Below are 12,335 nucleotides of genomic sequence, written 5' to 3' on the forward strand. Positions count from 1 at the left end.
ACCAATCAAATGTTTCATAATTTCAAGATGACGTGCTATTACAGGATGGAGGGAGGATAAGAAGATTCCCGTATTCATGAGTGTACATAGATTAAAAATGTGCCGATGTTTATAGACCATCTCTATTACTTTCATATCCATTAAAAACACACCAACCTTGTAAATATTTTACAGCATTTCTTATAAACTATTTTCTAAACTTTTAAACATTGCATAACTTAGTGTGTAATTCATAGAAAGAAAACCAGAAAAAAACCCTTAACATAGGAAGAAACTAAAGTATTACAAAGAGGCATTAGTACAAAAATATAAAAAATACATGTCGTCTTATGTATTGTTAAAAGGGTTGGGTCTTCCAGTCTTTTGGAACTCCTAAAACCACTATTGTCTACTGATATACCTATACTGTATATACTTATATATATGTAAATGAGTTTAACAGCAAGGCTCTTTGTCTACAGTCTGCTAAACAGATGCATGAAACCTCAAGTATCTGCTAAGTGTCCTGAAAGCTGCTAATAGCTCCATCAAGCTGCTGCAAGACTTTTACAGACAAGCTTTATCTCTCTGTATGAAAGTTGAATAGTCCCAGTTAATGCAGGTTATTTTACTCAATAATAAGCGCAGTACACAGTACCTACCAGTTAACTCTGTTAGCTTGTATTAACTCTGTTAGCTTGTATTAACTCTGTTAGCTAGTGTTGAGTAAAAATACAATCAAATCTTCATTAAGCAATAATTAAACAGCACAGCTAATTTGAAGTAAAAATAAATAATACATATAAAATAACAGCACAAAAACAACACATTTGCTGAGTTAATTGAGTAAGTGCTGGTATTTAACAGTGTATTTAATACACAATACATTCTAATCAGTGATCAGATTTTAGGTTAAGCTATTAAACTGTTGGAGTTAATAGAGGCACCTAGCATAGACAGGTAATGTTTAAAGACCATAGCTTAGGGTGACCATACGTCCTCTTTTTGGGATCTAAAAAAATGTGTCTGGCTGGGATTTCACCAAAAACGTCCGGGATTCTGCTTTTCTGGTCTGCACTCGCTGTTCTGTGTGCATGTGTGTGTGTGTTTGCATTGATTTCACCTTTGTTTTTAGGTCTTTTTAGTACTTTTTTGCATTTCACACCACAAAGCACCACAACAGATCAATGGACTGCACGTCTGTCTTATTAAAAGAGTCTTTCCCTGATTCTAAAACAGTGCGGAAAACACAGAGACTCCTGTCGAATTGCTCAGCAAGCAATAGAAGACACACCTTACTGTGGGGTTTCTACTGATGGGAGCAAGTAAATTAAAGTAAATTAAATGAAAGTTAAAAACACTCCAAATAAGTCAACTGATACAATTTTTATTTATAGATGACAACTGTTTTTGTTGTTTTTATTGTTTAGGGCTAAACACTGAATGAAAAAGAATAAGATTATCTGGTTAGTTGTCTTGTAAAAGAGTGCCACTAATTTACCCCACTCCCCCACCCCAGGACCAAGGGTCCTCTTTATTGAAAACCAAAATATGGTCACCCTATCAAAGCTACTAGCGCTAATTTCTACATTTACATTTTCAGCATTTAGCAGACACTTTTATCCAAAGCGACTTACACAAGTGAAGGTTAAGGGCCTTGCTCAGGGACCCAACAGTGGAAACTTGGTGGTGGCGGGGCTTGAACCGGCAACCTTCTGTTTACTAGTCCAGTACCTTAACCACTGAGCTATCACTGGCCCATTTCTAAATTGATTGAGAGTTAAGGGCCTTGCTCAAGGGTCCAACAGCTAGAACCAGGCAGTAGTGGGGCTTAAACCCGCCACCATCTGAATACTAGTCCAGTACCTTAACTGCTAGGCTAAAACTACCTACAAAATGTCATGCATATGGGTAAATATTGTACAGAATACCATGATCATATTTACATTTTTGGTATTTAGCAGACACTTTTATCCAAAGCAACAGTATTGTGACAGTATACTGTTGAGGCCATTGAGGGTTAAGGGCCTTGCACAAGAGCCCAACAGTGGCAACCTGGCAGCGGTGGGGCTTGAACCAGCGACCTTTTGATTACTGGTCCAGTATCTTAACCACTAGGCTACAAAATAGAAGATTCTTGGGTTGAAAATCATAGAAACATCTCATCTTGTCTGATTTCATCTGATCAGCAGTAATAGGGTGACCATATTTTGCTTTTCAAAAAAGAGGACGCTTGGCAAGATGGCAGCATGGGCCAGACAGACATGGTTTTGTTTGGGGGGTGGGATGGGTTGGATTGGATTTGTAATTTCATGGTGGTGGCACCATGGCAATGTGTAAGTAGTAGGGGTATACATATTTGACAATTGCATTAATAACCCTGCAACTACTAAACAGCTATATAAATAAACAGCTACTTTTAAACAAGACAACTAACAAATGCATTTAAAGTCAGATAATCTTTACCTTTACCTTTTGATTTTACAACCAGTAATTTTACTTTTACTTAAGTATGTTTTGTATTAAGAATGGTAATTCGCTACATTGTAAATAATATCCGATACTGAGTAAAGAAAAACGCTAAAAAAATCGCATCTGGGAAACTTCTGCAGTAAATTCTGCGATGGAAAATAAACTGGTGCTAAAATAAAGAAGCTGTAATCTAGGTATAGAGTAGGGAGGGAAGGGTGATTTTTAAATGTTGTTTCGTTATTTTATAACATAGTCTGATGTTACAGAATTACAGAAGTTTTGTCTTACATCTTGAAGGTTTTCTTTGGGTCATTTAATGAAAGTCACAACACCTGTAACCTTGACTTGTTTTGAGTTATGAGATTTGCAGTATGATGTTGTTTGGTATTTGTTAGTGATGAAAGGCTGGTCTATAGAATACACAATTAATGTCAACTTCAGTGGTTATACAGTTTGAAAAAGTTTTATGGGATGGTCTGTACTAAAATGACATGCCAAATCCCTAGATGTTTTAAATGTTGTATCAACATGTTTTTTTCTATTATATTTTAATTAAAAACAACTATTGTGAGATATATCCACTTGTCCTGTTTGCATTACACAGAGACACCCTGTCCTGTTAAAAAAGTAACTAAGTAACTTTTACTCTGAGTACATTTTAAATGAGTTACTTTTTACTTGAGTAGATTTTTAGACTAGTAATTTTACTCGTACTTAAGTAAAAAATCATTAAAGTAATAGTACTTTTACTTGAGTACAATATTTTAGTACTCTTTCCACCTCTGCCAAAAACATGCAGTCAGGTTAACTTTGCCCTATAGGTGAAGAGGTGTGTGTATGTGTGTCTGGCCTGCGATGGACTGGCACCCCATCCAGGGTGTTACTGTGTGCCTTGCGCCCATTAAAAAGCTGGGATAGGCTCCAGCACCCCCCTGCAACCCTAATTTACATTTACGGCATTTAGCAGACACTTTTATTCAAAGCGACTTACAGTACTGTGACAGTATACAGTCTGAGCAAATGAGGGTTAAGGGCCTTGCTTAAGAGCCCAATAGTTTGCAACCTGGCAGTGGTAGGACTTGAACCAGCGACCTTTTGATTTCTAGTCCAGTACCATAACCACTAGGCTACAACTGCCCTAATTGGATAAGCGGTTAAGAAAGTAAGTGAGTGAGTGAGTATTTATTGAATGTATTAATAAATCATTTACAATTCTGGCTATAAAAATAGGTTACTTCTCAAAAATGTGGTGTTTCAGTGACTAAGATGAGATTGGAGATGCGTTTAACAGCCATGTTGTTTTAGTTACTACACACCGTCTTTTGATCAAGGCCCCCATTAATGTCTGTGAGAAGTTTTACACGGAGCTCTTTAAAAAGTTTCCACACTTTCATATTTTGGTGTGAAGCGGTGAGGGTGGGAGGAGTAGTAATCGTAATCGGTCGTGTCTGAGAGACGCTTATAATCCGTATTTAGCTCCATCTGATTTCTACCTTTTTGGACGCTCAAAAAAGCTTTAAAGGGAGGAAGATTTTCATGTGATGATGATGTGAAAACAGTGCTGCATCAGTGGCTAAAAAGTTGGTACGACGCTGGAAAAATTGGAGGGTGATTATGTAGAAAAGTGTCATTTGTTGCCGCTCAGTTGGCGTAGCGGTAAAAACACACGCTGGAACCAGAGCTGGGATCTCGAATACATCATATCGAATCTTGGCTCTGCCTTGCCGGCTGAGCGGCCACATGAACAACGATTGGCCTGTTGTTCAGATGAGCGGGACTAAGCCGGATAGGGGTTTCTCTTTGTCACACTGGTGCAATTACGACCTCTGCCGGCTTGTTGGTGGCGCCTACACGGAGATGGGAAAGGAGTGCGGTAGAGGGTGTGGCTCTCTGTACACAGCGCTGTACTGCACTGCACTTGTCAAATGTGTAGGTGATAAGATGTTCGATTGCTGTGCACATGTCTGAGGGGGTGTGGAGCAGCCTCGTCCTCCCCAATCAGGAGCAGGGACCAGCATTAGTGAGAGGATGATTGACGGGCAAAAACGAGTTATATCCGTGATTCCATAGCAGAGAAGAAGCTCCACTGGGTGGTGGGGAAGGTGGGAAAGACGTCTGAAGCAGGGCGGGAACTGGCCTCCAAAGACCCACAAGATGGCTGCTGTAGAGATTCTCTGACATGCCGGGGTAAAGTGTGGAGAAGCCAGTTCTCCACCAGCAAACCACCACTGCACAGCCCTGAGCAGCAGCCCAGCTCGACTGGAAGCTCCTCAAAGTTGTTTCCTTGAATATTCAGCTTGGACAGATGTCTCAACGACCCGATCTCCACGTCTAGGGAACCGATGGAGTTGTTAGCTACGTTGAGAATACGCAACTCCTTGCAGTTGGTGAAAAGCCTCTTGGGAAGATTCTCAAGTCTGTTCCCATTTAGGTCGAGCTCACTGAGGAGAGAAAGTGCCCCCACTTCATCTGGTATTTCCTCAAGCAGGTTACCAGCCAGCAAAAGGCGTCGAAGTCGGTGTAGCGTAAAAAGAGCCGGTGGAAGACTGCGCAGCTCGTTGTGTGCCAAGTCCAAGAGCTCAAGGGCACGCAGAATGCCAATGCTGGTGGGAATGGCCAGGATGCGATTGTGGGCCAGTCGTAGACTGGAAAGATGCCTTAGATGCTGCAGTCCCAACAGTTCCTCCAAGGTCCTCAGGCTGTTGTGGCGCAGGTCCAAACTGCGCAATCCCGCCAGAGCCAGCAAGGCAGACGGCAGCCTCTCGATCTGGCAACCCTGCAGCTCCAGCTCAGCCAATCCGGCCAGGCGTCTAAGTCCTGTTAGCACCAGCAGCCTGGCTCCTTCATTGTGGATCTCTAAACGCATCAAGCTGCCCGAAACCTCACTCAGCTCGGAAGGTATTCTCAGCACCATGCCATACAGGGATAGAACGCGCAGGTGGCGCAAGTGGCGCAAGCTGTTCAACGCCCAGCCGCGACCCACGGTGCCCTCGCTGGCCACTCGGCCACTCAAGTGCAGCTCCTGCAAACTGCGTAGAGAGTACACCCAGCCTGGGATCTCCAGCGCATGGGTGAAGGTCAGGTGCAGAGACTCCAGGCGCTCTTGGAGAAACGTCAGGGCAGAAGTCTCCACCGAGGCAGAGCAGTGGTACAAGTGCAGCTCCCTGTGGGGGGGAAATGATCAACTAAACACGCTGCATCAACATATATGCATAAATATATGGACAAAAATAACTAGTCACCTCAGAGCAGCCATGTTTGAGATCTGTGCTGTCAGTTTGGCGTCTCCAATTAGCTCAAGCTTAAGGACCTCCAGCTGACCCAGGGTAAATAGAGCCGGAGGGAGATGAGGAACCGCCACCAGCTGCAGCACTGAGCGCCCCTGCTGGTCGGAGCTTATCATTGAGCGCAGACGGGAGGCGTTCCAGCGACGGTCTAGGTTTTCCTCCATGAGACGAGTCTCACTGACAGGAGACAAGAAGACTGAGAGACGCTGAGCCAGTAAGGGGTCGTACTGGTCGGTCATGTGTAAAAGAAAGGCCAGGTCGTTACATAGGTCCGGAGCGTCCCACATGGAACCAGTTTCCCTCAGACGCTTGAATGAGTACTGTCTCAAAGACCTGGGAGTGATACACATACTCATTAAAGATGTTTTCAAGGCAAGACGAGGCAAGTTTACTTGTACAGCACCTTTCATATACAGTGGTAATTTAAAGTGCTTTACATAAGGAAAGAATTAAAAGCATTAAAACATTCCTGAGATCTAAAACCTCATTAAGAACTAAACTTAAGAACATGAAAAACTAAAAGAAAATATAAAGTAAATTAGCTTATAAAAAGTCAGTGCAGTAAGATTTGGTGAAACATAAAAGTAATATAAAATAAAGGTGCTCAGGTGCTCAGGTGGCGCAGCGGTAAAAACACACGTTGGAACCAGAGCTGGGATCTCGAACACATCGTATCGAATCTCAGCTCTGCCTGCCGACTAAGGTTGAGTGGCCACATGTACAATGATTGGCCTGTTGTTCAGATGGGCGTGACTAAGCCGGATGGGGTCTCTCTCTCATGACTGGTGCAATTACGACCTCCGCTGGCTGATTGATGGCGCCTGCACAGAGATGAGAAAAGAGTGCTCTCAGGGTGTGTCTCTCCGTACACAACGCTGAGCTGCACTGCACTCGTCAAAGTGTAGGTGATAAGATGCATATGGCATGCTGCCCACGTGTCGGAGGGGGCGTGGGTTAGCTTAGTTCTCCTCAACTGGAGCAGGGATCGGCATTGGTGGAGAGGAAGCATGATGCAGTTCGACAATTGGACGTGCTAAAAAGGGGAGAAAATGCATAAAGAAAATATATATATAAAAAAACAACATAAAAATAGCTTATCAAGGCTGAGGTGCAGTAATAATAGGGCTCAATCAAAGTTCTTAACCTGGATTTAAACATTTCTACATTTGGGGCAGATCTAATATCTTCTGGCAGTCTGTTCCAGTTATATGCAGTGTAACAGCTAAATGCTGCTTCACCATGTTTAGTTTGGACTCTTTCAGTCATGAAGAAAAAAATAAGCACTACTAAGTATTTTATTTATTCATTCATTCATTCATTCTTATGTTTTACCACCGCTTTATCCTGATCAGGGTCTGGTTCACAGGGTGCAATGCAGCAGCACACCCCGGACAGGACGCCAATCAATCGTGGGACCACGGTCAACAGCCCCCCCCCCCCAACACTGACCAGCTGATAAAATCGCTGTTGGTTAGGTCAGTTAGTAATAGGGATGTAACGATACACTCTACCCACAATGTGATGTGATTCACGATACTGGGTTCACGATACGATTTTTTAAACTAAAATTGAAGACAAATTATGACAAAGTTTTCTTTTATTATTTCCTTAAACAAAATACTGTATTTGTGATTATCCTTTATTTATCTAAATAATAAATGCCCTTTTATTTCTGAAGTAGGTACAAACTATGCAAACAATTTTGAATTAAGCCCAATTAAACAGAAAACCTTCGAATCTGGCAACCAGGCTAGGTGTATAGCGCCAGTGACGTCAACCAGGCGAGGTGTATAGCGCCAGTGCCGTAAACCAGGCGTGGTGTATAGCGCCAGTGCCCTCTGCTGTTTAAAGTGAATATCGATTCATTTTACATGTCAAATCGATTTGAATCGTGGAATTTTTTAATTGGTTATTAACTGTCTTGTGGTGCATCGTTACACCCCTAGTTACCATCATGTTTTACACTTTTGTTACATGTATGACAGGACAGGTAGTTACACAGGCATGATTGGCCATTTCTGTCTGGGGTTGGGATGGCTGAAGCCCTGTGATAGATTGGTTCTCTTTCTAGGGTATTCCTTCCTGTGCCCAGTGTTTCCTGGTGGAACCGGACCCGCTGTGACCATGAGCACGAGCTTCACCACATGTATGAATTCATTGAAGTAAGGGCGAATAAGAATTATTATTTTTTCCTGTATTTTTTTGGTTCGTTTTGGAATTGGAGGAAGATCAACCAGTCGTTGTTTGAGCTGTATGAGCAATTTGTAGGTTTTATTTTTGGCAAATTGGCAATATTAATCTTTTAACTGTAAAATGTGGGATTGTTATTTATTTATATATTAAGAAGAATCAGTGGGGCCAGTTTAAATAATGGTCCCTACACCACTGCTAATTCCACTATGTACTATGTGCTTTTTACTGACAGGTTAGTGCTGTGAACCTGCCTGAAGTTACATTTCATTACTCTCACTATATACAGTATAAACCAGGCACAGGAAAATGATATAACAAGCCTACTTGTGGAAGATCCAGAAAAGGGTGTAGATGCCCAACAATCCATACAGGCTTACGAGGCAGATGTAGGCTTTCATCAGCTTGCGAAGTACAGACGACAGTGAGTGGCTGCACTGATACTCCTCATATCCTATTAAAGCATGCGAGTGGGGCTGGCAGATGTGATTAAACGTGATGGAACCCAATAAAGGAGTGGTGTAGCCTACGATTATGATGAACTTCAGCACCTTGAACACTGTCTGGGCTGTGTACACCTGAAAGCACAAAAACACAGGACACAGTACTACAGGTAAAGTGGAACCTCGATTTAACGGACCCACATTTAATGGATTTCGGATTTAAAGGACAAAATCTGGAAAACTGCTCCGATTGTTTAAAATTGCCATGAGAAGCGTACCAAGACCGGTAGTACTGTAACTGTCTGCTAGTCGGCGCACGTCTCTCTGTTTACATGCATGATAGGCTTTATTTTGCCGGGAGGCTTGCTTTGTTCTCGCCTTTTTCTCAGTGTTTTATGCTTAATTTTGTAGTTAGTTATGGCTTCGAAAGACAAGTGGTAAGCAAAAGAGGCATCTAGATATTGCTGAAAATTTTGCGCATGCATGTGAGGAATATGGTTGTATGAAATATGAAACTTCTCCCCAGTAGTACACTACACCAGTGGTCTCCAACCACCAGGCCACAGACCAGTACCGGTCCGTGGGTTATTTATTACCGGGCCGCACAGAAAGAATAAATAATTAGAGATCACTACAAAAGCAATGAAAACACTGCTTTTTTATGGGTGTTATTGTCTCCAATCACCACTAGGTGGGAGCAGCGTCTCACTGCAGTGAAAAAAGCTAATTTGTGAGTAGTACAGTTATTCTATTTTAAATCCTCCCGCCCCAGAGGGTCCGTGAAATTATATCTTATATGAAATCGGTCTGTGGTGCAAAAAAGGTTGGAAAGCGCTGCAATAAACCAATTTTAATATTTATTTACAGGTTTTACATTACCATATTTACTCATCTATTTACATTGTTAATTTTACTGTTGACCATATGTGCATGTTTAGCACTTTTGTGGACCTTTCGGACAATCACATTTTACGGACCAGTGCGCCCCCCTTTTATTCCATTAAATCAGGGGTGGCCCGGTGGCTCAGGTAGCACTGTCACCTCACAGCAAGAAGTTCCTGGGTTGGATTCCCAGGTGGAGCGGTCCGGGACCTTTCTGTGTGGAGTTTGCATGTTCTCCCTGTGTCTGCGTGGATTTCCTCCTGGAGCTCCGGTTTCCTCCCACAGTACAAAGACGTGCAAGTGAGGTGAATTGGAGATACAAAATTGTCCATGACTGTGTTTGATATTAAACTTGTGAACTGATGAATCTTGTGTAACCAGTAACTACCTGTCCTAAGTGTGTAAAACATGATGTTAACCCTTTGATGCACAAGCTAAGCAAACCCCTTCTAATGCACAACATGGGTCAAAAATGACCCATATTCATCCATTCAAGAATATTTTCATATGCACATTTGTCAGTTATTCATGTATTTGCTGTCTTAGCTAATAAAAGCTATCTATACTAGAATATGTAAACAGCTAGCAAGCAAATAGTATTGGACATATTCAAGATTCAAGAGCCTAATCTTTGGTTGTCTTTCAAAAGATCAGTAAATATGTTTTTGACTACAAACATTTACAAATGTCAGTAGTTTCTGTCAGTAGTTTTCTTCCATAGTAAATACATAAGGGTCATTTTTGACCCATGTTGTGCATTAGAAGGGTAGTGATACAAAAAGGATTTTTATTAAAAAAGCAAAAAATATAAAACTGAAATAAGGATTTGTGATGATCAAAAACAAGTTAATTGAAAAATTCATGGAAGCTTGAATGACAAAATTAATTTATTGCAAAGATATAGACAATAAAAACTCAGTTGGGTCACTTTTGACCCAGGTTGTGCATCAAAGGGTTAAAATCCTAATAAATAAATACATTAATAGTCAGTTAAATCGAGGTTCCACTGTACTTAAAAACAATGTCAGATGATACGTAGCTGATATATTTAGATTTTCACCTTGTAAATAATATCAGAGCTCTCACAGTGAGCTCGAAACCTGCGAACCCTCTCAAAAAGAGCTCTGGCCTGTTCTCCATCACTTCGGTCCATAGCCTGCCTGGGTGTAGAACCTTCTGGAAGGACTGGAGCTGCTTTAGATACAGCAGGAGGTTCTGGATCTGCCAGAGCAGACAGTGTGGAGCAGCGAGAGGAATTGGATGGACACGGAGAAGGCTGGAAAGTAGATGTACTACTGGTCCTAGCCAGCAGGGGGCTGTCTGTCCCTGAATCAAGACTGGCGTGTCGGGTAAACGGTTTAGGAAGAGAAGTCCTCGTCTGCTTTTCCACCTCTGAAGGGTGACTGCCGGCCCTGTATAGCCGGGCAGCATGGGAAAGAGCCCTGGAGGTCCAGGGTGACTCGCAGCACTTAGCCAGTATGGCCAAGAAATGCTCAATCCTGGCAGAAGTGAGTGGGAAGTGGAACCAGAAGGAGCCGCTGGCGAGGAGGATCAGCGACTGCAAAAGGGTCACGTAGGGCAGGAATCGTGAGAACCATGGCAGGGCCTCATGGTAGCACACATGGCTCACGTAGGTGTACTGCTGGAAGTCCAAGAAGTTTCTAATGCCCTTAGGCGTGCTCTCATGTATAGAATGATAAGAAGGCATCTGGGAAGATGAGGGAGTCTTAAAAACGCTGTCGTTGCTCGGTGTGGAGTGAACAGGGACGCACACGACTCTGTCTTGTGACAGCAGGAGCGTCCCGGCTAGGATAGACACCATCAGCATGAGGAGCACCAGGTAGTCCATGAAGACCTCCCACCACGGCTTTAGGAGCTTATAGTGACCCTGCCTCTCACTGACAGACCACAGCTCGGACAGAGTAAACATAGCCTGAAATAAAAGTGAAAGACAGAAATGTAGCGCTGCATTAAAGCAGAATCATGTGTAATAATAAAAAACAGCAAGAAAACAACTCTATATATCCACAGAATTCTACACATTATTCCAAAATACACCGCCTGGCCAAAAAAAAAAAGGTCACACACTGTAATATTTGGTTGGACCGCCTTTAGCTTTGATTACGGCACACATTCACTGTGGCATCGTTTCCACAAGCTTCTGCAATGTCACAACATTTATTTCTGTCCAGAGTTGCATTAATTTTTCCCCAAGATCTTGTATTGATGATGGGAGATTTGGACCACTGCAAAGTCTTCTCCAGCACATCCCAAAGATTCTCAATGGGGTTCAGGTCTGGACTCTGTGGTGGCCAATCCATGTGTGAAAATGATGTCTCATGCTCCCTGAACCACTCTTTCACTATTTGAGCCCGATGAATCCTGGCATTGTCATCTTGGAATATGCCCGTGCCATCAGGGAAGAAAAAATCCATTGATGGAATAACCTGGTGGTTCAGTATATTCAGGTAGTCAGCTGACCTCATTCTTTGGGCACATAACATTGCTGAACCTAGACCTGACCAACTGCAGCAACCCCAGATCATAGCACTGCCCCACAGGCTTGTACGGTAGGCACTAGGCATGATGGGTGCATCACTTCAGCCGCCTCTCTTCTTACCCTGATGCGCCCATCACTCTGGAACAGGGTAAATCTGGACTCATCAGACCACATGACCTTCTTCCATTGCTCCAGAGTCCAATCTTTATGCTCCCTAGCAAAGTGAAGCCGTTTTTTCCGGTTAGCCTCACTGACAAGTGGTTTTCTTAAGGCTACACAGTTGTTTAGTCCCAATCCCTTGAGTTCCCTTCACATTGTGCATGTGGAAATGCTCTTACTTTTACTATTAAACATTTCCCTGAGTTCTACTGTAGTTTTTCTACCATTTGATTTCACCAAACGTTTAAGTGATCGCCGATCACGATCATTCAAGATTTTTTTCCGACCACACTCCTTTCTTGAAGATAATGTTTCCCCCCTGTCCTTCCACTTTTTAATAATGCGTTGGACTGTTCTTAACCCGATTTTAGTAGTTTCAGCAATCTCCTTAGTTTTCTCTGCTTGCTGCATGCCAATAATTTG

At 42.5% G+C, this 12,335-nt stretch overlaps 1 protein-coding gene across 1 annotated transcript; it reads right to left on the reverse strand.

Annotated features, from left to right (window-relative positions):
• Positions 1-4,501: 4,501 nt before the first annotated feature.
• Positions 4,502-11,183, reverse strand: si:ch211-106h11.1 (volume-regulated anion channel subunit LRRC8D). Its single transcript, XM_062990886.1, has 4 exons — positions 10,314-11,183; positions 8,256-8,506; positions 5,694-6,071; positions 4,502-5,615 (listed from the first exon to the last, which is right to left on the reverse strand). The coding sequence occupies exons 1-4, from the start codon at positions 11,181-11,183 to the stop codon at positions 4,502-4,504; spliced, it is 2,613 nt and encodes an 870-aa protein (XP_062846956.1).
• Positions 11,184-12,335: the final 1,152 nt, after the last annotated feature.

Source organism: Trichomycterus rosablanca, chromosome 2 (genome assembly GCF_030014385.1).
Source record: "Trichomycterus rosablanca isolate fTriRos1 chromosome 2, fTriRos1.hap1, whole genome shotgun sequence".
Lineage (NCBI taxonomy): Eukaryota > Metazoa > Chordata > Actinopteri > Siluriformes > Trichomycteridae > Trichomycterus > Trichomycterus rosablanca.

Excerpts from the sequence above, each read along its gene's own strand:
- si:ch211-106h11.1 (XM_062990886.1), bottom strand. The coding sequence starts at position 11,183 with ATGTTTACTCTGTCCGAGCTGTGGTCTGTCAGTGAGAGGCAGGGTCAC. Across the intron at positions 6,072-8,255 it reads CTTTTCTGGATCTTCCACAA|GTCTTTGAGACAGTACTCAT; the intron begins GTAGGCTTGTTA and ends TATCACTCCCAG. Across the intron at positions 5,616-5,693 it reads TCAAACATGGCTGCTCTGAG|GGAGCTGCACTTGTACCACT; the intron begins GTGACTAGTTAT and ends TCCCCCCCACAG.